The sequence below is a fragment of the Vollenhovia emeryi genome, unplaced genomic scaffold (assembly GCF_000949405.1).
Source record: "Vollenhovia emeryi isolate VEMERY1.0 unplaced genomic scaffold, V.emery_V1.0 DF939178.1, whole genome shotgun sequence".
NCBI lineage: Eukaryota > Metazoa > Arthropoda > Insecta > Hymenoptera > Formicidae > Vollenhovia > Vollenhovia emeryi.
In genome coordinates this window covers 123,638-149,805 of record NW_011967188.1, presented here as the reverse complement: position 1 = coordinate 149,805, position 26,168 = coordinate 123,638, and the positions used below count along the sequence as shown (strand labels likewise).

The 26,168-nt window shown below is 39.2% G+C and overlaps 1 protein-coding gene across 1 annotated transcript; it reads right to left on the bottom strand.

Annotated features, from left to right (window-relative positions):
• Positions 1-5,144: 5,144 nt before the first annotated feature.
• On the bottom strand, positions 5,145-11,208 carry LOC105563332. The gene is made up of 7 exons (XM_012014840.1): positions 10,728-11,208; positions 8,077-10,611; positions 7,603-7,935; positions 7,399-7,532; positions 6,689-6,929; positions 6,190-6,599; positions 5,145-5,994 (listed from the first exon to the last, which is right to left on the bottom strand). The coding sequence occupies exons 1-7, from the start codon at positions 11,206-11,208 to the stop codon at positions 5,431-5,433; spliced, it is 4,698 nt and encodes a 1,565-aa protein (XP_011870230.1). The 3' UTR covers positions 5,145-5,430.
• Positions 11,209-26,168: the final 14,960 nt, after the last annotated feature.

Sequence of the window (26,168 nt, the reverse complement as noted above, 5' to 3'; positions counted from 1 at the left end):
TTAAATACGGCAAAATGAAATTTCTACATTATTTCACACCGTAACTTTTATCGGAGAGTTTAAAGCTCATTCCCGGCAAACCGTAGCTTTGCGAATTTCTTCCTCGATATGAATCAGAAGCGCGACCAATAAAAAATTCTTGCAATGAACTGCTTTCGTCGGCATCCGAATCGTAATTTATTTAATCGTCGATCCTTCAACATTTTAAGCGCAGCTGAACGATGTTTACTTTGAAAACACTTTCAGTTTCAGTTATAGCCACTCACACGCCTCGCGTTTCTCGCGTTTCACGTCGATGATGTGCGATTTAAAAACCCGTGTTCAACTCACCGGAAATTTATAGGCGCCAAGCTCACCTCACAAAGAGCGATCCCGTCGTCGCCGCTTCACTAGAAATCCCAACCCGCTTTCTCATCCCTTATTCACCTGCGGTCGAGCGTACTCTTTCTCGGGGGGTTGAGGCGTGTATAGCCACGAGGGGGTAGTTCTCTGGAATATCGCACGAACGACTGTGGCACCTAGAAAAGCGGGGGTAGCGGGCACGCTTATTACGTGCGCTGGAAGCAAATGAGAAGCTATCGCTGCACCTCCAAATCGGATTCTCATTAAAGTCCTGGTTTCAGCGGAAATCGCGTTTTATTGGATCTTTGATTGACGAGATTACTGCTGAAACGCAAGCGCCGATACCAAACGCGGTCTAATCGCCCAGTCACAATGAACCTTTCTACTGGCGTACCTTTATCCTACGTTTAAACGGCTCTTCTTTTTATTAAATTAAAGCAGCCTTCGCGGTTGATATGACTTTGCTAATGTTTTAAAAAACTATTTAATAAAAATCTATATTTATGTCTTATCAAATTTATTCCGTGTCAAAATTCTATTTCCGCAGTTCGACGCCTTTTCTAAAAGTGTTGATATTCGATTTATGAAGTAGCTTAAGAACAATGCAATACGATATAATAATGACGTCGGTATCTGCCACTGCTGTTTCGTGGAAAATCACCTTTTATCGCCAATCAACGAGTAAATTACCTCCTCTGCCGCAATGCGCCATTATTTTGCAGGGATAGTAAAAATTAATCGGCTTAGGCATCGAGTTGCGCCGTGAAAAACGAGCGATAAGCGAGGCACTTGTCTTCATAAGCAAATTAACTCCTTAATTACTTTGCTCGAATAAACTTGAAATACTTCCATTTACAATACTACGCACCGAAACTACACTCGAGCACGCTTGAGTCTTGCAAAACCCGGCTGCTTCAAACTTGTTACGTTGGAACAGGAATTTGAGGATTGAAATAGTCCGCTTTAACACGCAGTTATTGGAAATGTCTTACTTGGCCGATTTTTATCAGCAGTACAGTGAATTCGTGCTTTCGATGTCGGTTTTCGAAGGGGAGCAACAAAATTGATGTTTAAATCAGCTCGTGTACCAATTACATGCTTAATGATAATCCATAATGAGGGCAAAGTGCTGACTAATATGTGACACAGTTGCTCTTATATAAAAACGACTCGACTGAAAGATTAATTCCAGTTTGTCAGTTTAAAATATATATTTAGAGTTTGTAAATGCGCCAGATTAAATTATGACGGGCTTTATTGATATCGCCCAATATTCCCTAACAATAAGCGTAAAGCTGATAAATTGCGCTTTAAATAATATCGAGTGTTGGGTGAAACAATGAAAATTCGCAAATGAATGTTTTATGGGTTATACGCAAATTTAATGTCATATCACGCACAGCCTCACTAAATAATACAGCTAACAACATGAAACGATATTGATCGAACGTAAATAATATGCATACAAATATGCCGAACGTGCGTGTACGTGAATGACTCGGAACAGTTTTACACATAGAAATGTATATAAATATGCACCGAAGGGGTTATACTTTCCTCACTCACCTCGCTTGTCAAGCTAACGCATTGATAATACATGAACGTTAATTAACTTTTGTATTATAGCGTATATTTTTCGTCATCGGTATAATTTTATGCAGGTACAAAAATAAAATTTTCGATGCACTTGTAAATTCCATTCATATGGAATATCGGCGCGTAAAGCACAATTACCATAGAAAAGTCGAAATGTTTACTTTATTCAACATTGCATGCTTTATTTCAAATTTGATAAAGCAAAGGTAAAACACTTTACACTCGACACAAATGTACCTGTAAGGGAAATAAAAACGCACATACGCCGATCGTACTTAGCTGTGCTGGAAGCATCGATCAGACCGATTCGCAATCCGATAGCTCGTAAAGCGTATAGAGTTCATATATTTCGTTGTCTTGGAAAGGGGGAAGAATGGAAAGAGAGAGAGAGAGAGGAGGGAGAGAAGGAGGGAAAGAAAGGTGCCAAGGCAAAGGGAGAGCGCTTTTCGTGTTACGACATCCAGCTGCAGTTTGAGAAAAATGACCCGTCTCGTAGTTTCTCCCTCTCGTAACGAAAAATCCCGTTCCCGGCGATATATCAGATCGTGTCGCGTCTAAAACCGATGGTGCAACTTTTGTCCAATAACGCGATACGTAAACGTCCGTATACACGGCCAGCGAAACCCATCCAGAGCAGATAGATATATTTGTGCGAATGCTGGGGGGAAAGCCAGTCCGCTCTATCCTTTCGGCCCCGATCTCCACGCTAGAACAGTCGGCAGACATAATTCTTTCGCGAATTGCCGATGCGTTTCAAAAGTGGCTCTTTGTCGTAACCAGAAGCGCCGTGAGCACTCACGAGACTCCAGGCGCAAAACATCGTATAAAATCGAGATAGGAAAGCAAGCAGTCCGCGGGCTTTCGACTCGTTGTCCGGTCAATTCTGCATCGCCGGACGAAAAAGCCTCGCATACACGCGTATATTTTTTGTCTGGAACACATTGGGAGGTCCAAAGAGATTTTTTAGTGTCTCAAATGGCTTCCAAAACGAAAAAGAATAAATAGCAACTTTTACCGTTGCTCGTCGCGCCGATGTAATGATGATAAAATGCAAATATCATTTATCAGAATCTTATCGTTTCCTAGTCTCCACTTGTATTTTGCGCTATTTCCGCCCGACAGAATCGTATCTCTCCCGTGATTAGATCAGCTATTAACGTCGTAAAAAAGTTTGAATTCTCCCCACGCGAGCGTTCGCTGCCTTAAAAATAACGTAAGGAACAAAGATAATGCTACGAATGTGACAATAACTTATATATATACGCGACGGTTACGTGTGCGAATGTCAACGTGTTGAATGGAAGGGCGACCCTGCGGGATCAGTACACGCGAGGAAAAACCTATAATATAGCGTACACATCAAGCGCTTTTTTTCCTGCTTTTTTTCTCCTATTCGCGTCGTATAACGTTTGGAAGGGAAAATGATATAGGTTAAAAGTACGTGAGCGAAATATTTTACGCGCGTCCCCATGGCCAGTCGGAAATACGGAGAGTATCGTCGCGGGTTGCTATTCTCGAACGAAACCGGCAGACTCTGGCAGAGGAAAAAGATCGAGCGGGGAGCTATATCGCGTTTTTACAAAGAATCCCCCGATAGATATATGGCCGGTATCAGAAGCCACATGCGTGTTACACGAGAAGATATGGGGGTTGCGTTTGGATAACACGACTAAGAAGACAGTGCGCGAAATTGTATTGGAAGGCGATACAAATTGCAGATTGATATATCGCCTAATTAGGTCGATCTCGTCCCGTTCTTTTCGAACCGGAAATTTGTTCAACGATTATCAACTTCTCCAATTGTTTGTTGAAAATATAACTAAGAACTGGCCGTACGACTCAATGCCGAAGGCAATAAGTGCGCAAATATTTATCGTTAAATCCAGAATAAAGACACAACCTTTACCGGATGCACTCCCATTCTCAGGGAACGGGGCGGATAAAATAACGCAGGGATAAAATGCGTGGCATATTTTTACGATTTTTCATAATGTGCGAGGCATATGGCACTGTGGCGGCTGTCGCTCCTTTACAGCACTGGCTTCTACTTCACCCTTCGGCGTTTCGGTATTCAGGCCACGCGCGCCAAAATCGCCAGGTGGTAAAAACTCGAATGAGGGACGAGTGCAATGACTCTCGAGACGTTACGATACTTAGAAATCTTTCTCGTTGTTGCAAGAGATTCGAGCTCAAAGAGAAAAAGAATGGGACTTTTCGTGTTATTTTATCAGCCAGCAAAAATCGATAACGAAAAATAAATAGAAATCGCCGTGAAACGTTCATTACATCGAAGAAGCAAATATTTTCGCGAACACAAACAGTTTAAATCTAATTAAAAAGAAACTTTATTCCGTATTACATTTCAACGGAGAAAGCTCGACAACTTTCCTTATTTCTATCGATAAGTTCTTCCTCTGCGACGACGCGCAAGTGACTTTTCTTCGATACGTTTTTCATTAAGAAATAACGCGAGTCAGCAATATTTCCAAAGTACGGTAGAATAATTCGCTTCCTCATGCACTGTTTATACCACTCATATTCCTCCTTCATCGAGCCTCTTTGTCGAAGTAACTCCGCAAGACGGCTCGACTGCCGAGGAGCTTTCGTGCTCACTTTAATGAGCTTACCCTGAAGGCTTCTGACGTACGTCTCGACGTCGATGCTTCCCTTAACGCCTACAGCCAGTTCTCGTAGGCCGTTCTCCGAACTCCCGTAATCATTTTCAACTTCGCAGGGTCGACTGCTCGCAGTCGCGTAAAATAGCCGACATTTGTCACCATCACGTAACACCTGGGTGGAAGGAAGAGTCCTGGGAGAAATGTAATCCGGCGAAGACGAGCAATCTCGCGTTATATCCCCATCGTGCGAAAAACAATTATCGGATTTACAAAAAGGAGCGGAAATTTGTTTATAAACTCGGAATTTCTTGTATCTACTATAACGTAAGCATACGTGGGAACAAACGAGAGCAGCTTTAACGACTTCGAACTTATCAAGTTTCCTTACTTACAGACATCCAATAGCGTCCCATAGCTCTCTGCATATCGATCAGGGCGCTTCTGTCTGCTCCTTTAATGCCGAAGAAAACGCGCACTCGCAATAACTTGGGCAGCGACTGCTCATTTCGCTTGGCTAAAACTTCGTTCCGAGTTCTTTCAGAAACTACTTTTTTGCCAAAGGGGAACAGCCAATTGTACGGAAACGAATAAGTGCTTCGCGGTAATTCAATTCTATCGTAATCCGTCCGTTCGTCAGGCGTAACCTACGGTTTTGTTGCAGGATATTTACCAGCTCTTATTAACTTCAATTTGATATTAAAGCCACCTTCGTGACTTATTACGAGAAGCTAATATATACTTATATGTATACGTATAAAATACAATTACTCTTATATCTTTTCTTTTACATTTATGAAATTACGCGAGTGATTACGAAGTCCAATTGACGCAATAACAATTTGTTAATAATTACGGAAGAACGTAATGCCGTCGATTAGCTAACCCGGTATTGACAGAATGTTTCCTTTGATCCCAATTCCGGTTTCACTGGCACAAATGTAATCAAGCGATGAAGTTCCGGTCGACGTGAAATTGGATACTGGATCATACTCATCTCGTCGCCAAAGACGGCTGCCACCTCTTGCTCGCGTCTAACCGATCGATGAAGGTACTCACAAGCTGTCAGATCACGATTCATCGCGAAAATTCTGTATTGACTTCTTGCAGGAAACTTGAGCGTTTCGCAATATCGTTCGTGTTTGCAATGGATCCTTGCCTCTGAGTTGGCGTCGTCTTCTCCGCCGCTTCTTCTTTCGTCGCCGCGTTCGAGGGTGTCGTTGGTGCACTCGCGGCCTCTTCGCACACACCGGCGATCTTCGCTTTGATAATAACGCGTGGTACCGTCACTTTTAACCTCAAGCGCATTCCCAAGAATACCGACAGTTGTGAGAACTGTTCGCGAACCAACTCCGGAGGATTCTCGAAACTTGTGAGTCGACATCGACCTTCCGCCGCAAGTAGCACATGTCTTCCAGAACGTCAAGTCATCGTCGAAAATCTAACGACGTCATGACGTTTTTTTTTTTTTTAATAAGGATGATTATATTAAGGTTGAGCAATCTGTAGAGAGACTATAGGGAGGGAGACCGCGGGTAAGTTTGCACCGTGCAAGTTTACTGACGAATCAATTGACAAAAGCACACACGAAGACTTGGGCGTTGCGTATACCGATAATACGTTTACGTTACCAGGCACGTGTACCGGTATGCGCGACTTTGATTACCTTCAGATTAACTTCGTCCCCTATTAAAACTTCGTAATGACCTCTTCTCGATATGCTGACGCGGAAATTGTCGGGCATCGATAAAGTACAGCTAACTGCTGACTGATCGTAGGACACAGTAGCGTGGCCTTTGTGCTCCATGCGGAAAGTCAACAAGATCGAGACAAAACCGTCCGCGATCGATACCCTCGCCGGTTTCTCTTGGCATCCGACGTACGGCACCGACGAATCTTCACGCGAGAATTCACTGCCGGAAGACATTGCGACGGTGGCTCGATATTCCTTCGTGACTCCAAAATATCGCTGCAATTCGTTTTCCGTCCATTCGCAAATTACCGGTTGTTCCTCTATTATATAACCAGTAATAATACGCGTGCCATCTAAAGAAGACGCAAAGAGAGTTTGATGATAAAGCTTACGAAATATATTTCTCTCAACATTTATATATTTCTTAGCACACATTATGTACCAGGGAAGGTAACGACCAATTCTCCATTTGAACGAAGTAACGTATCGGTACCGTCGGCACGACGTGCGAATACCTCGTTGACCTCGTAATCCGACGTTGTCCTAACGAGCAATCGATCGTGTTCACTTACGACCAGATCGTTCAGCACCTCGTAGCATCGACCGTCGTAATTCACCACCAAGTATCGCAACACTTCACCCGCGGCGAATGCTCCTGTTATCAATGAATTGTCTCCGATGCTCTAAGACAAAAGCGTTTAGAGGTGACTAACATTAGGCATTGTCTCTCGCAGCAAGCATTCGTATAATTTTGTTCCGATTTGCACAGCAAATTTTCCGAAAGTTTCTGGCATACGGGTATAAAAAAGGGATAAGAAAGGTGATAACACTTTTGTTTCATAATCACCTTTTATCTTAATACGTTTGTTAGAGCGATGAATTAATTTTTTCATACCACTGAACAATATTTCGAATTTTTGTCAAATAGTTTAACATTGCAGAAATTATTTTTTTATCACCAATCTTACTTAGTCACTAGCGATTATTTTTTATTTTCGGTTTACGTGGAAACAAAACAGATTTTTCCGAAATTTATACTAGTAAATTTGAAGGGGGGGAAAAAAGAAATTAAATCTATCTTAAAAATCTGAATTATCAAATCGTTCAGGTTATTTTCCAATGTCGTTTCGACCAATTAGAATGAAACTTAACAGTCACGAATTCTTTCGCTGGCGGTACATGCTGCTTCGACAGTTGTACGTCCACGATCGATCCGTTGGAACGCGTCTCTGTGGAATCTATGACTTCACCACTATGCCTCGAGTTGCTCTTTTTGATCCTAAATTCTGCAGAAGAATCCTCAATTTAACTGAAAAATTCTCGTTCGCTCTGCAGTTGACCCGCGTTCTTGTATACTTTTTGGGGCCGTCTCGTGGATGGATTCATCGCGCGATTGCGGTTTGTCGAAGTCCATGCACGTCACGATGACGCCATTGGGGCGGAAGATGACGACGGTATTGTCATCCAGATACTTTAAGACGGTTCCGTTTCTGAGAAAGTTCCGGCAGATTTCACCGGGTGCACCTGCGCACCCGGGACGTTTCGAAACGTATGACTGCCGAATGCAAAATGGATTTTTGGTGCCGTCCCCGATGGTTGGTTCTATCAATAATCCCGAAGGCCACGAAGCACGAAAGTCGAAAGTCAAATTTTGCCAATGTGAATCGTATGAGTTTTCAACTGCGGAATACAGAGGGAAAATCATTCAACTAATATAAAGATGTCTCTTTTCTACCTTTTCTAACCCTCGCACAAGAATCATCAGTTATTTTCTAACTGTACCATTATTTGATAAGCGATTAATAATTATAGGGCCAGATTATTAATTACCCGGCTCTCTCCTGTTTCGGTAGAATCCTAACACAATTCCCCTTTTCGTAGTTAAGTGAAATGCGTTGGCCGACTGATGGCGACTAACTCCGCCAGACAATCGTAAAGTGCAGTGTCGCAGAGTAACGGCGATGCGTAAATCGCGGTCGCCGTGAAGCCAGTTTTCGAGTTCAACTCGCACCGATGTATCGTCGTCCAAAAGAAACTTTTTGCTATGATGAATCACTTGAACACGAAGACCTCCAAGATCGTATCCAACGAAGTCGTACGGCCCGCCCGTCTCGACACATCGGGACGATAGAATTTTTTTCACCGGTAAGAAGGACGTATCGACATCATCTATCTTTGTGTCCGATTTTTTCTCCGTCATTGACGTTTTTCTACTCATAACTCTTCTATCCGCCCGTTTGCTTCCGTTGTTCGCCATCGGCGCCTCGTTTCGTTTCTGTCTTGTCATTTTCCTTCCCTCGACGTTCTTCGCCGCCGCCGCCGCTGCCGCCGCCGCCGCCGCCTCCTCAAATTCCTTCGTTTCGAAAATTTTCTTTTGCCCGTCGCGACCCGGAGTTTTCTTTAGATGACGCGCTTTCAGTGAATCCGGAAGCACGAAGCACTCGTCGTCGAATATGATCGCGTCGTCTTCCACCTCGATGGATCTCTTCATAAATCTTCCTGTCAAGTCCATCCTACGCGATTGGCGCATCTCCCGCTCTCGTTTTATCCAATTCTCTTCTTCCCCCACGATATATTCGAAGAATTCATGGAGTCCGATGGGCGTACGTATAGTCGACAGGCACCTTTCTTCGGACACGTTATCCACCGCGTTGTTGTTGCTAAAGTAAAGCAGCGTCGAGTTCGTCGGCTCGAAGTATCTAGCCGCGAAACGATCGAAACTTTGGAAACACTCGCGGGCGACCTGAAGAAAAACCCGCTTCGAGAGTAACTCGACGTCTTCGTATTCTTCGAGACTTGGTCTTTCGTAACTTCTCTTCTTGAAGACATTCTCGCGCAGATATCCCGGAAGCAATGTCTCTCTAGCGTCTGTTAACGCGAACAAAAGCGGGCATTCGGTGAATGCGACTACCGGCTTACAATAATCGATCTCGGTGTCGCTTTCAGAACGACGTAAACTGGACGCGGCGATCGGAAGCGACATAAAATTTGGCACGCTTCGCGCTCTTCTTATCCTTGATCGCGCGTGTTTCTTTAATTCTGACAATTCATCCCTCGGCGGTTGCGCCAGTCGTGCTTCTGCCTGGCGACTGCCTTCGGAAAAGATTATGCGGTCAAACATCAAGAGATGCAAGTAATGTACAACTTCTTCGCGACTGACCACTTGCCCTTGATTAAATGCACGCGCGATGTTGTCCATATGGCGGTAATACATGTCGGACTTTGATCTCGTCGGTGCTGCATGATTCCGCCAAACGCTAATTATTCTCGGGTCCCGCAGAACTCGCAAAACCGAATCGTCCAAATGAGTTCCGCGATCGAGAAATTGACGAATGATCATGCCCAAAGTGTCTCCATATGGTATAACTTCGAGATCAGAAGGCTGCGACAACTGACTGGTACCGTCGACGTATTCATCGGTAAGCTCGTACTCAAGATCAAGTAGTTTCAGCTTATCCTGCATATTGAATACGGGGCTTCGCTCAGCTGTCGTTGATGTATTCCCGCGCCTCGTATCGGCCCCGTTAAATCCTGTATCGTGATCGACAGGGAAATGTCCATCGGACGATGTCGCGAGATTGTGTTCGACCTGCAGAAGTATCGCGCTCAATATCAGCGGAACGTCGGCGTATTCGTTCGGTATACCATTTAGTGTATCCTCGTAAATCTTAGTATCTATTGTCTCGTCTCTTTTATCGACGATTTTTTCCTCCAGTCTCATGCTCCTAAGGTATTTTGCATGCTGTCGACAAAGATCGTACAAATGATGCAAAGTAAGAAGTACTTTATCGTACATGTCTCGCTTCAGAGACTCTTTCCCGGTAGCGTTAATCGTTTCTGGAAAGACTGATGGGCAAACGGTAAGAATGATTACATTAGAGTACATCGGATAAACCGATAAATTAGCAAATCGTTGGCGCGTAACCCTCCAAAATTCGAGCAGCTCGGTTTCATTGACGCGATAATCCACAGAGGAATGCATTTTGTCTCGGGCCGTTGTATCCTTTTCCTCTGTTTCGTAATACGCAGCGCACTGCTCGTTGAAAAGCTTAATCTCTAATATGCAGGTCAAAGGAACTCCGATGCTTAACAATTCCGCTGGTAAATCAGGATTGTGAAACCCGCTAAGTACAATGTAGAGTTTCGGTCCATCAAGAGGTACGTTATCCACATGTGAGTGTATATTCACTTTGCCGTTGAACATGTATTCAGTCTCGCTGCTGTAGGCTCTTCGAGGCTCGGTAGTGCTTCGAGAAGAGGCTGAGTGAATGAAATTACTACCATTATGCAAGCTGTACCGCAAAGAGAACACGCGAACAGAAAGAAGATAGTCAATATATCGTGCTAACTGTAACTTATCAGAGAAGGAGAAAACAGTAGGACGTATTTATTACCGCGTATTGCGACACAAGTGTATCATAATGTTAAAGGCTTATCTTTAATGTTCTTGAAATAAAAAACGACTGGCATATATCATTTACTTGAGCCGTCAGTATTGCGAATTGACCGACATTCTTCGTCGATTTTGCGGTCTAGATCCGCCTGTGCCTCGAGTCTCTCAATGTGCTCGATTTTGGTGCGATAGATCAGATACTTTATGAGCCGTGCAGTCAGCCAGGCAGAGAGATGACCATTGTTTTCGCTTAAGACCGTGTTCGCGTAATGACAGATACTCTCGACGGCAGGACATTTCTCTGGATCCTGTTTTGACAGCGTTCTCACCGTGTCCATCGTTTTCTGATAACTGAGGGTATAAATACACGCCTGCTCCTTCTCTTCAACGGCTTTGTTGAAGAGAAAGATGTTACGGCTGTTCGCGACAATTGTCTCCACCATCATTGTCACTATACACCACCAGTGATCGTCATTGATCGATATTGAATCTAACGCACTCTGCCAATCATCCTTATTATGTATTTTCTGATTTTTATTAGTAATCTTAGTTTTTCGAGATTTATTCATGAAGGTTATTTTATATCTGAAAACACCTAAGCATGATAATCACACGTGAACGTATCAATAAATCGCCGACTAAATGTGAGCACTGTCTAATTTTTATCGAAACACGAGTCATGGAATAATAAATCATGTAGAAGTATTGTATCGCGGAATAATGAATTGTGTGGATTCAAATATTTATTTTAATATAATTACACAATACATATATTCCGTGTAAACAAATAATTTTAACATCATTACATTGAATTATTTGTGAAAGATATTATTTAAAAATTACGTAGATACTCAAATCGGTTAATTCGAAAATGCATAGGTAGTTATGGAATTTATTTGGAAACAGATTTATACAGATATAAAACTGCGCGTGCAAGAGTCGTAACGATTTGTGTCCGACTAAATGTTGCAGAGAGTGATCCGTCCTTTTTTTTCCGCCATGGGATAAAAGTAAATCGAGCATTTCACACCGGGGACACTGGTAATGGAAAACGTATTACCGGAGTCGTAAGTTTCGTCAGTAGGGACACGGGGCTCCGACATTATAACACGGATGTGCAGGCTGTACTTAACGACGAAACTCCGTGGAAACTGTAATTTTCGTGCGAGGGGAGGAAAAAGTAGTCGATGCTGTGCACGGGACGGCCGTGGCGTGGAACGCGTGTAAAATACGAGCGCGGTAAAAAAAAATTAAACAAATGGGATGCCTAAACGTGCAAAGTTACGCGTGAAACTGCTCTCGCATGTATACCTCGGTTTTTTGCGAGACAAGCGTGACGCGACGATGTTCGTCAAAATCATTGTTACGTATCGATAGATGCAAACATGCAAGTTGCTTGCTATAAATTTTTCATTTTATAAAAATAGCGGCTAGTAAAGACATTTTACATAAAGTTTTGTTACGGTGTAATAAAATATTTGCAGTATAATAAAACGCTTCATTATTTGTGTATATATTTTAATTAAATTGATGTTCTGCTATAATTCCAATTCTCCAGTGGAAGCACCGCCTATTAAATTTATTTGAAAACACTGAGCAATTTAATTAAAATGTATATGGATGCGCTATCATTGAAATTTTATCGCAAAATAGAAGCGCACAAGATTACATTATTTCAGTCATTGGAAAAATAGGTGAAAATTACGGAGAGAGATAACTAAAAATATATTACAAACATATTATAAACGTAATGGAGGTCTCAATATTCGCTTTTCTCGTTTTCTTAAACTCTTTCGCCTGCCCTACTTTATTCATAGACAACCATTTTTATTTTCTTATCGTCTTACGAATTATGATATCAATCTTCACTAGTGTCATATGTCAGATTTTAAAAAATTTCAATACGATTCAATTAAAGTGCAATTTGAATTTATGAGAAACGCTTCTGCATGATGGCTCGTTTCTATGTACTTGGCTTCATTATCGTTTTGTTAAATTCATTACGTTTACAGGAAGGTTTGTCAGGGATGAATGTGGAACGCATAGAACACGGGGGCTTTAATTAAATTTGATAATGGAAAAGTTTATTGAGTCGCAGCAAAACTGGTAAGAGAGAGAGAGGGGGAAAGATACGCTAATTGGCCGACAGTTTTGCGTCCAGCTAGCGTGCAGTGTCATAACAAAAAGCGCTACCATCCACCCTTTTATATCTCAAAACGGTGCGCGCACGTTCGCTGCTTGACGGTGAGACGGGAGGTTTGATTTTAATTAAATCATAATGTAGTTTTGCTGGGCGCATAGCTCTGTACACGGCTGCGACTCCAAGGGTCCAACCTCTCCATCGCGCCCGCGTCCTAAAGCGCGCACTACGAAAGCACGTCGTTATCTCAGTTTAGTTCCGGCGTGCTGTTTTCGGAGAAGCGCTGAAACAACGAGGCGCATCGCGATAATGACCGAGGTACTCGGGGTACCATTCGCCACATCTAATTCCTTTAATAAACAAATCTTTATTATACATCTGTACAGTAAAAATGATACAATTATATTCCATAGTCGCGAAATAAAAAGAAATTCTTTTCCTTACTCACTAATGCCCGTCTTTAGTTGTTCGCCGGTGTAGCTATCTTGTATACATCCCATAATTTTCTTTCTTTTGAAGATAAGAAATTTGTCCCATTTTTCTCAGAAAAGAGGGGTTTTGCAATTAACGTCACTTCTGCAATGAAAAAAATTTTTTGTCTGCACAAAATACATGTTCTATCCTTTAACTGGTGGGGAATTTTATAGGCCAGTCACTCACCCTTCGTCGTGTTTTTTTCGAAATATAAATGGTACACCGAACGTGGGTTCACATCGGGTAATACACTAACAATTACGAAAATAAATATTTACTCATGACGGTGGCACAGATTACGTTTGCGTGAAAATATTTCCATTTCTCATAATGCCGGTTGAATGCATAAATGTATTTTGAACTAGTGAATATTAATTAAAGTCAACTCTGTGTAGAATACATGAGGGTGATATTTCACCTTTTCGCTTACCATGTTTCTTAGGGTGAAATGTATTGGACATCATTGGTGCCTTTCCGTATGAATTTGTGCACAATCAACGCATTTGTACATTTGCATATGTGTATATACATGGAAAATGTATATGTGTTCTATACGTGCCTAAATTCATATGGAAAAGCATCAGTGATGCCTAGTATACATAGATACCTGAAACAATGTGGAAAATGTTTTACTAATAATTTCGGGGTCGTTTATTATTTATACATCTTTATTGTCGAGAAACTGAAATTAATTAAATTAAACATTATAATTGAAAAAAAAGAAATAAAGTAAGACAAAAAGTTTCCACTGCTTACAGTATCTGCATAGAAACTTAAGAAAATGTACGTTTATACAATTCTATTTTGTCATCACGACGTTGTTGTACCTTAACAAATTATACTGTTAGTCGCGTTCCACGAGGAATGTTTGCAAAGTCTTCTTCGATTTCCACAATGCACAGTAGATTTACAGAGCAAACAACCGGAAAATACAGATGGAAGGGCATTAGTTAACGTTCGAATAGGAAAATAAGTTACCGTAAAATCAACCAATAGGTATAGCCGTTATTACATCAGGTAGATACCGCATTTTCAAGTATACAACTTATTGTTAGTTCCCCTCCTGCAAAAACTTTGTATATTTTCTTTTGTGCTTCTGCTTGAAGGCACGCACTCTCGCCATGAGGAAATAGTTTTGACAATTGAGATGCAAAGGAAGAGAGTACGAAATAGTTTCTTTGTAGGAGAAGCACCGAAGTAGCCAGCAAACTTCTATTCGAGTTCCGAAGACTGAGTACCTACATATTAAGCTACAAATAAAACTTTATTCTGTAACTAGTTTCAAAATAATACAGATAATAAATATTAGTGGAAAACGGAATTTTTCAGAAATAAAACATAGTTGATTTCAATATTATCGGATTGCTTGTATTATTGTTGCTTCGATCGTTCGATTATGTTTGACCAAACAGTTGTAATACTGCAATTATATTACGATGCTCTTTAATTTTTGAACAATATGTCAGCATTATTGATAGCCAAATTATCTGTCTATTCAGCAATATTATAGCGTTACGCTGTTGGAGATTATTCTGACAAACAAATAGATTCAAGTAAAGAGAGATGAAGAAAGAAAGAGAAAGAGAATGCAAATTTAATATCACAATGCAGTTAAACGATTTAATAGAATTAAATAATGCAATTAATATATGTAATTGATGCGGTCGGGTACATACATTAATATATCATTAAGTGTTAATCTGTTATAATATTCACCGATTTTAATATTATATCAATAATTAATTGGTTAGATTGTTAACGCGATAATTCGATGAGTACAGATTAATAACACCCCTGTTGGGCGAATTGAATTATTAACGAATACCGTTTAATATGTACTAATAATGTTTTGTGTTTTCACTTACAATTAGCCGTACAGGATGTCCCATTTTGTAATGTACAATATATATTAAATAAGTTGAACATTTTTAACACAGCTTCTTTGGTTTTTATTTAATTTGTTATATTCTAGACATATAACAGTATTAAAGTAATATTTAAAAAATTGCTATTTTAAAAGATATTTCATATTTGATATAAGTTAAATCTCAAATAAGTTCAAAATCAAGATATAACTCAGGATATATGTATAAAATATGAAAAGTTTAAATTTTAAAATAAACTATAAAGAATAAAAATATGTGATGTTCTCCTTGAAATTGTCCAAAACATTTTTTGAAACATTTCTATTATTTCTCGGTTATCCGAATGTATTGCTGATAATGGGACATCCTGTATATCTCCAGAGAATATCGATAGACCGCAACAGCCGTTTCTGTTGCCGTTGTCAGAATTTCTATTCCGCGGTCACCATACGGTCAATCAGTGGCTTCGACTCACTTGCGAGCGCTCGCAAGAGTACAAGTTGAACTTGTTTAAAGACAAAGATTTGCTTTGGTTAGCGTACGTCAGCAAGCAACGCAAAATATGTTCGGAATTCTCAGGTTGCTAGAAACATGAATAATTATTAAAGCAAGTTACGTAAAGTAACGTTGCATTTATTTGTTACATCCGCTTTCTATCTCTTTCTCTTATTCATAATATTGTAATTGATCTAAAGTGTTTAAAATAGATTATGCTATGATCTTACTAAAATTACAGATTTAAAAGGATAAAATATTATCTATATTTAAACAAAATCTATACTTATTTATACTTGAGGGGTCTTGCGTGTGACAGGGCCTAAAGTACGGAGATTTTTGGCGAATTTTTATAAGGAAAACTACTAAACCAATTGGTTTACAACTTTTCCTATATGTTGTACTATATTTCAAGAGTACTTAGAATATTTTTATAGATAGAATATTTAAAAGAAAGAAGAGCATGCAATAGAGCATTTTTAATATTTTTTTCAAAAAGTTACGTCACTGAAAATTTATATGAAATCTTTTCTTAAAAATTGAAACGTTTGTCAATAAATAATAAATAAGTAATTAGAGTTAACGAAGTTAACTGAAACTTATGAATAATACATCAATTGTCTAACAAAAATAATATGGACGATGCCATGAAATAAACATACATATAATATGAAAAAGTTTACGATAATTATTCATCTATGATAATATTCCACATCAGTTTAATGACCGTTTCGAATTAAACGCTCATTTAATTGACCGCTGTTTAGAGACTCGGTTTCGAGATAGTATGACCGGATGAACGGATCTATGAATGAACGGGATCGGGTCAATTTTCGGGCGGTATCAGAACTGCGGATATCGTAGGTAGGAACGATGATAGGTAAGCCGGCGTAATGCGTCGCCCCATTTAGACCCGGAAGTGTAATGAGGTGGGAGGCAAGGGGAAACGACAGCCCGATGGCGAACGAGAGGAGGATGGTTGGTGTCGGCCGTGCAACCGATTTGCCCGGGCGATAGTTTGAGTTTGAGCGAAGCACCGGTGTGTTCCTGGCGATGACCCTGCCGGGCAACTACGCGCGGCTCTACCTTGTGAACCCGACAAGGACCACTTATCTCCCGAGGCTAAATCCTAGACCAAGTTTGGTACCGTAGTCAGGATTGGCCTTCCACGACTACGAACTCGAAACGAGCCAGCTACTCGCTATTAAGCCGTACTCCGTGCAGCCTTGCATCTTTGCAGATCACCATGACCCGGCCACAAACCGCGAGCTAACTATCCTTCGTAATTGTTTCTATTCATCCCTCCGCATTGTTTATTGTCACGCTTGTCATGCTGTATTTGGTAATTTTCTTTTTTAATAACGTAGAATATCGCGCCAGTCAAAACTGCGAAAAGGAACGTGAAAGAGAACCAGCAACGGCGTGGAAGTTATTTTTTAAAATTGCGAGTACGAATATAAAGAATTACTCTGTAAATAAAATTTTCTTTGCGTATGACGTTTGCTGAACAAGATTGCCGAGCACCATTTGTCTCCTCAAGCAAAATGAAGGCGGGGGCGGCCTACTAACACAGCAAACTGCGTCAGGCAATGCGGTGGCCGACTACAAGCCATTAAACCGATCTTGCACCTTTGCATGTTGCAAAATCTCGTTTATCGACCGTTAACGTATACGTGCCCAAAATTGATTTGATTAATTTGACAAAAGCAAAACCGTTTCTTCTTTTTGTGTTTTCCCGGGAATGATTTTTTAAATTCTTTTTTAAATAGAATAACAAATAAGCACAAAAATATATTTTTTATTAATATTTATTTGATGGGTATTTGAGACTACCAAATATTTATTATATCATTTTTCACTCAAGATCTATCACAAAAATGTACAAACGTTAAATTAGATTTTACGAAAATTAAAAAAATACATTAATCTTTAATTTTTCGGACAGGATGTATCCTTCAAACAAAACCATTTCATGTATTTTATACGTGCGCGTATTCCTGCAACCGATAAATTATTCAATAGACGAAATATGGGCGAATAAGATAAAATTATTCGCTGCCTCGAGAGGCAGAGTCGAGCTCGTAAATATACCGTTATTTTACGAGATAAATACTTATGTTGTTTACGTGGATTTTAAACTTTGATTTAATTTATTATGTAATCGTCGGCCCTTATGTGCAACTTTTTTTAAACAACACACATTTGTATTGCTCTTGAAAATTAGGTACTATATAAACAGCTTCGATCAAATAGACATTTTTAATGCAACATATATACAATAAGTTTTGTAAATAGTACAATTTCTGCTCTTTAATGAAAATAGATAGAAAGATATAAAATGCAATCTCAATAACTATAATCTTAGTTTCATAAAATATGAATATTTTGTTTATGAAAAATATCTTTTATTGTAGAAATTCTAGTACAGTTACTCGTATTAGAATGCAAGTAAAATCTGCAAACAAACGCTTTTATTACAATTTACACAGCGCTTAATAACTTCGAAGGATTAATATTATAATATGGAATGTATAAAAGAGTACTTTTCAAAGAACAGCTACACAAGAAATTGTTTAAATCGTTAAAATCTGCAACTTCATATAAATGCGATGCAATATGAATCGAAAATAAAAGCGTCACGGAGAGAATTATATTAATGTTACTAGCAATTCAATATTTATAATTAACAGTACTTTACAAAGTAAACGTGCTTGGAAATGAGAAACCATTTATATGTGTCTTTAAATATTAAAAAACAACATTTGAAAAGATTAACAAAAATACCGACATTAGTTTTTGTAAAATTGTAGATAACGGAACAATTTCAGAAAGGTTTTTAAGCCTTAATCATTTAAACAGAATACTAATGAGTTGCAGTTCAGTCACGTAAGCTTTTGTGTCTCAAGTGTATCTCAAGTTACCTTATAAAATACGAGAAGCAGTAACTTTCTCAAATTAAAGGGTACTATTTTATTCCACGAAAAAAAAAGATTCTCCAACCGCAAGGAAATATTTCTTTTAAAAATTACAACATTACGTATTTCACGACGAAGCTGTATAACTACAGTGTAAAAAAAATAAATGTTTCGTATTTTTCAACGCCGTACTTTCTCCAAGCGTGAAGTTTTCACGCATGGAATAAGAAAATAAAACATTTTTGTCAATCTAGCGCATAACCATGAGGTATTTGTTTTGTTCTTTTTTCAAAACATAATAGTTTTAAATAAATTTTCTGAAATGTAGAACAACCGGTTAGCGATTTGCTGAGATAAAGAATATAATAGTATTTCAGCAACGAATTATAATCCTTTACAAGCGACGTTCACCAAGACAGATTTAATCGGTGCGTCACCAGATTCCATAAAATTAGACGGATTGCCGCAGCTATCAAGCCTTTCGTTATCTTCATACATCCGCGCGTGGAACATTCATAACTGTGAGCGATAAATGGATATATCGGCACACATATCGTCATGCTTGGCCAAGCTGGCACGGAGATATATCTGCGTGTATATTGAAACGTTCCATGCGGAACAAAGTACGGTAAACTTCGAGTGACTGGATTTTAATTAAATTCATATCGATCGCATTTCAGTTCCCAGTTTACACCTTGGTTATTTTTAATATCTCCATGTTCAAACTCCAATTTCAGAAACGAAAATTCCACTTCAGCTTTCCGAGTGGCATACGGCGAACCGGCGAACATGTTGTGCACAGAAATATGTCAATAGATATATTTGCAAATATCTCGCACAAAACAAGAATAGCGTTTTGGTGTATGTTATATTTGACTGACAATGTCTATCAGAAAAATTCAGTTGTAAATAGCGGTACTAGAAAAATGAAAGTACATATTAAAATCGGCGTCGAGAATAATATACTTTTTGACACTTCATGTAATTACGTTTGTAGCCGCGCTAGTTGCTACACTGCGCGATATTTTACAATGTGTTACAAGTGCAATTTTCAAGAATCCATAAGTGATTTTTCCACAACTGCGCTAGACAATTTGTTCGCGTGACACTCGCAAATAGCGAATTATGTGCCAACTACCGTACGTGCCAGATTCAACGAACAGGTCCGATTCCAAGGATTAGGGATACAAGGCATATTGCATTGTATACCTCGAGAGTATCTGATGGCAGAATCGGCTGCAGGCTTAAACTACATCATTAGGTACGTGTAGCTGGAAATTCTAATCCTAACGCGAATGCCATTAATGTAATAATTGCTCTGTCAAAAGTCACGTTTACTATTCAATCAGCAGTCGTATTATGCTTTCGGATATCATCGAAAGACTGACGTAACAACGTATTGTGAAAACAAGTAGACAATTTTAATCAGTTCTAATGTAACTGTATAATTGTGATATTTGTATTAATTTCGTAATGTATGTATGGGGGAGGGGAGAGAGTGTTCTGGTGTACGTTTTCAAAAAATATTCCAAGATAGGGACAATCGTGTATATTCCGACAATGAAATAGAAAACATAATCAAAAAGAATAAAAAAGGATTAGCTATTGAAAATTTTATCCGCTTAGTCATTTTTAGATATTACTATCGTGCCTTCACTCCACTCGATGCTTCGATAAAGGTACACAGCTGCGTCACTTCGCAGATACATACACTTGGTGCGAGGCACTACTATGTGTCCCGATTCATTTAAATTCACGGTTCATTTAAATTCACGAAAGTAATCCATAAAAGGCGAGAGAAGAAGACGAAATTGTGTACATTCCTGTCTATGAAGCATCGATTTTCAACCTACATTTTTTTTATGACAGCCAGTGAGATATACTGAGTGTGATTGCATAGCGAAAAAATGCAAAGAGCTCAATGTGGAGAAGGATTTCGCTAGTAATTAAAGTTCGGGTTTTGTAGCCAAATTAAAATTTGAGTAAACTCGCATTGTCAGATTTCATTGAAATGCAAGACTGACGTAAAAAACAGCATTCATTCACGGTACTACGAGAGCAATCTATAAAATGCGGGAGAAGGAATTGCACGTGTTCCTATCGGTAGAGCATCAATTTTCGAGCTACATGATTTTTTATATACTTATCAGTAAATTACATTGAACGTGATTGCGTGGCGAAATAATACGAAGGGTGCGATGTGGAGAAGGATTCCGCTAAGTAATTAAAGTCCGGATTTTCCTCGTGGGAAATATAGAAATGTGCAGATAAGTGGATTACGGGACGAAAATATGTTTGGTTTATTAATTTCTGCAGTTATTATCCGATTGCTCTTACCACGAACCACTCATTAATTCATTGCTAGGCGACCGAGATAAACAGAAGATTGCACTCGCTTAGAGATTTCCATAACACAGCTAGTAGTGGAATCCTATCGTCTGGTATGAAATAATTATAAGAGATTAGGTATATAAAATATCGCAGATATAATGTAAGAGCTTTAATTTGTCCTTACTACGTATAACGAAGCGATATTCATCTGCACTGCGTTAGAATCAGTAATAATACTTTGTCACTGTCAACTTGGCCGATTAAGAAGATAGAAGGAGACGAGCTGCGCGAATGGGCGGACAAGTAGAGTAAATCTACGATTCGTTTAAGCTAAGGAAAAGTCTTTTAGACAATTGAATTCATTGTCACGAGGGAGAAGGGGAAACGCCTGTTAGAGAAAATAACGCAGAAAAGTTTTTGCTACCATTTAATGTCGGCAAGTAAATAATAATAACTAAAATTGTATTATTCATGCGAAGTACAATTTGCGAGTATGAGAGAATAAACGATACACGCGTTCGGGAATGCATTTCGTTGTAATAACATTTGTAATTTTGACAGTAAGAATATTTTTCAATGAAATATAATCCCATTTAATATAAAGTTATATTCAAATAACGCTAAAGTCAGAATCTCTCAGGAACAATTCTACTACATGTTACTTGCTGGAGTGAGAAGAACTAACGCGCGGAAAATCCACAGCTCGTTTAAGCTTGAACGATACCGGAAACTTAATTTCATTCGTCTGACTCGAAGGGGAATTCAAGAGAGCAGAGTCGAAATGCGGGAAAACTCTGAAAGCTTACGACATCCGTACGATTCGCGGAACATTTTTGCGTGACAGTCCATAGCCGTAATTACTTTCAGTCCATGTGATTCGTTCCCCCTGCCCCTCCACCGCGATAGATGTTACTTGATCAATAACGCGTTCGCTGAATTCTTCGTTTCTTCTTTCCGTGGCGTAAAACCCACAATATTCTTTGACTCCACAGACACACCGTTGGCTTTTTATAATGAAGCAATTAGAAAATTTCTCTAGAAGATGGATGTATATGAAGTCTACGTTACTTCTCAATCTAATAGCGAACTTAATCTTCTAGAAAAATGATACCACGATACAGCAATCAAAGATAAATTGTTCTCCCGGATCATTTTCTTCGCCGCAATTGTGTGCGTAATTGTAGAAAATATAAAAATACAAATGGAAAGTAATATCTTATTACTTTATGCAATCGTTTAATGCCTTCTGTCTTCCCATAAAGACGACAGCGGAAACATAATGCACAATCGTTCCACTTTCCATTCTATTTCCAGGCTCTTAGATCTTCAATATATAAGGCATATCAAATTATTTCTTTTTGCATAACAATTTTTTTGCTGCTTATCGGATATCGTAGAGACATAAATTTCCTGGGAATTGAAAAGCTACGTCTATCAAACTTAATCACAATGTTATTAAAAAATGAAAGAGTCCACTTGTCTTAAACGAGCTTTTAATTAGCCTTAAAACAATCAAAATATTGTGTGTGTGTGTGTGTGTGTGTGTATGTGTGTAGTAGAATAATGAATAAAAAATATAGAAGAATTATTTCTTTGTAGAGTCATTGAAAATATTCACTTTTGAAATTCAACGCAAGAGTTAAATTATGAAAAAAGATTTTATTGTGGAATTTAATGCGTCAAAAGAATAGAGACACATGGTAACGCCGAATAAAACCCAAATGCAATATTTCCGCATATAGATTGCCATTCCCTTGACAAGGCACCGTGTCACACGTCCAACTCCAATTTAACTCGTTTTTGAATTCAAGTCCGACAGTGACAGTGATTCGTTCGTCGATAGAGGAGAAAGGCTGCGCAATAACGTCATCGAGAAATTAATGTATTAATTCGCGGCTTTCGGCGATAAAGAAACGGGAGATTAAAGGCATATAAAGCACGGAGCAGCAATACGTACACACATATGTAATATGTATGTGTACGCGTATGTGTGTGTATAATAAACTTTTTCGTACTCTGGTAGGATATCGTTGTATCGAGAGGAACAGAGAGGCTTTGCCATCTAACCCACTTTGTCCCGTTCTGTGACCGCGTGAAAACGCGTTCCAATTTCGGTAACGACGATTTACGGCTGACGTGCCCACCGTGACTATCGTCGAAATTTCGAGCAGGCTCGCTTGCAAACTTCCTAATCGCGCATCGCGGCAGGTCGAACGTCTATGCAAGGAGATCGATGAGTTCACACTTTGTTTTGTAGCGCAGGTATAAGACAGCTGTCTAAACTTCCTTCATAAATTGAAAATACGCCGGTGCAAGAATTGAGAACGAATGATAGACGTGTCAGTAACAGACGATCGGTCACGCAGTCGCACCGAAGCCTAATCGTAACGCGTAATCTCGTGCTTGCGTATTCCTTTCGTTCTTCGTGCATTCCCTACCATCAACGTGATCCAAGTAATAAACGTATCTAAATAATAAACCTCGTGGGAAGAGCAAAACGAGAGACGCAGGTGCTAAAGATCGTCTTCGCGACAAGCTCCACGATAAAAGCATGGAGCCGTATCGGTCTCGCAGGTCGATCGGTCGTCGAACGGTGGTATCCGCTTTCAATGGGTCCCATCAAACGCGCGATAAAACCGCTTCTCACCTAGGCTTTTGACTTCGAAAAGACACGACACCGATTCGGCGATACCGAACCCCGGATCCGCGTGGGTGGATCAGAAGTTCGAAAGTGCAGCAAGGCGATATTATATAAACGGATGAGAGAAAGAGAGAGAGAGGGAGAGATGGGGGGGGGAGAGAAGAGAGAAATTGCTCCTCTGCTCTCAAGATCAGCGCGCGTCGGAGGAATATGTAGCACGCGGTATTCGATATTCTTTAGACCCACCCAGCGATCCCTATTCAACCTATTCTTACAATGTGTATGCTGGATTTAGCTCGTGGAGATAGATATTCCTAACATTCGTTGAAACGGCCGGCTTTACGGCAGCTTTCGCGCTGAAAGCTCACTCGCATACGGCCGTGCCTTCCTCCCTACTTCCATTCCTAAAGCTTCCCATCTCTTCGGCATCCTCCTCCTCGCCCAAACATCCGTGCGCAGGTATGCATTCTATCTCCTTCATTCCGTGCGTGGTTCCCTTCTTCGTCTCTTTACCAAGCCGGCAAAACCGAACCGTTCCTCGGCCGACTATCGCGGCAGCCCTTCTCCTTATTCTTACCCTTTTTTCGCCGTTTCTCCCCGTTTTTACCCATTACAGAATTGTCGTCGAACTCCATCGTCGATTTCTCTCTTTGCGCATACCTTTAGTATCTTTTTCTTTTCTTTTTTGTAGTTTATTACTTTTCCACGTCTCTTGGTACCATGCCGTCTCATCTACCATATCTCAATCAATAAATGGGAAATCAGATATGAGAACGCTAAGAGTCGCAAATTATCGCAAAGGGATAAAAATAATATGAACGTCTCGCATTAGATGCGTCGCATCTAATTATTACAAGAGTAAAATATCAATTGGCATAAATACGGCGATTCCTTCTACGATCGTCTGCAAAATCGTCCCTTGTAGACCAATTTATTCGTATTAGCATATTGCCATGACAAAATCTCCATATGAAATACCTCCTGGATACACGCGTAGCGAAAATTTGTAACTCTGTATATTTTATATTAATGTATGAAAATTCGGTGACCGTACTCTTTAACAAAGGCTCGCTGTGGTTTAAAATATGAATATCTATTGTATGATCGCCGCTCTTTAATTATCGGACATCGAAGCGTTGAAATCATATGAAGATAAATCTTAGGAGCGGCTACGGCCACGTTATTTACAGTGCATTCGATATAGCATATAATTTTTCCGAGTTTATATATGTGTGTAGAAATATAGATATATGTGATTCCATGTAGAATCCCGTGTAGAAATAAGAATCACGGTGTGCGAATTGTGCCACGACTTTTCTCTACACTAAATCAAATCACGTTTCCCGTTTTTCCTCAGCGGACACCGAGATAAAGATGTCTGCCAGGCTTCGTGCGCAGAAAGAAGAGTATCGTTTTAATCTCGTTGACCTCTTAATGATAAGGCCTTATACATAACCGAACGACGGCGGCATAATTATCCGCTTCCGATAATGATTAAATGAAGCCCCCGATGAATGCTGATACGCGCATTTTGTTGCAATCTGCAATCTGTGCCTGCTAATTAAAAAGCTGTCGAATACTTTGTGGAATCTTGCAGTTATTTTCATGAGAAAGTAATTACCGAGGATAATAGCAAAAACGGATGTTTCCTGCAATCCTTATAAATCTCGAAGTAATATTGGTGTAATTAATGTAATTCAAATTGTGAGTAAAATGTATCGCGTCAAAATATGGTATGCATTTGAAAAATTACATATTTGATTTCATATTGATTAATTATTATTGATTGATTACTTATTACCTTCTTATTATCATAACGGTTTCAAATTGAAGTCTACATTTACGAATATAAGCCACATATCTTGCTTCATTAAAATACTGCCCCTCGTTTTCCGACGTTTCTTCTGCTATTTCGTAAACGGGTACGTGTTGATATATGCAATACACACATACCACACACACACACACATACACACATATATATGTATATATATGTCTATATATAGAATTGTAACGATCCGCACAATTTTTGCGACAATTAAAAAAAAAATTGTAAAAAATATCTATTTGTTTCAGTTATAACTTGCAGTATAAAAAAATTGAAAAAAATTTTTCAAGAAAATCAAGATCACTTTAACTTTTCAGTATCATTTTTTAAAGTAATATTTTAGAAACATTAAGATGAATTTAACTGCATGAATGCACTAAAATATTACTTTTCTTTATAACAATAAAGAAGGATTATAACTTTTATTAGCAAATATTCAAATTGCGTGCCTTTCTCCGCAATACAAAGTTGTGCTCTTTTCAAGATGTTATATATAATATTACTAACAATAAGTGTAACAGTTATTACATTATTTAGATTCAAAGTTGCATAATATGTAATTTATTCTTCTTCGAGAATCTTGAGTACTATTAATTGGCGTCATGTTTTTGTATTTGTTTTAAGCGCTGCAAATTTAACATTAAATATCAATACAAATAACATTTACAGTAATGCATTAAATTTTTCTTATGTACTTCATTATGAAACAAATCATATTGTTTTAAAAATGCTCTCGAATTTTTCACTAAAAAAAGATTTTCAATTGATTTAGGTTGCAAGTTGTAGCTTGCGTGTAAAACAGAGAAATGTCTTCTCTACAACCTTTTTTCTTAGACTGTC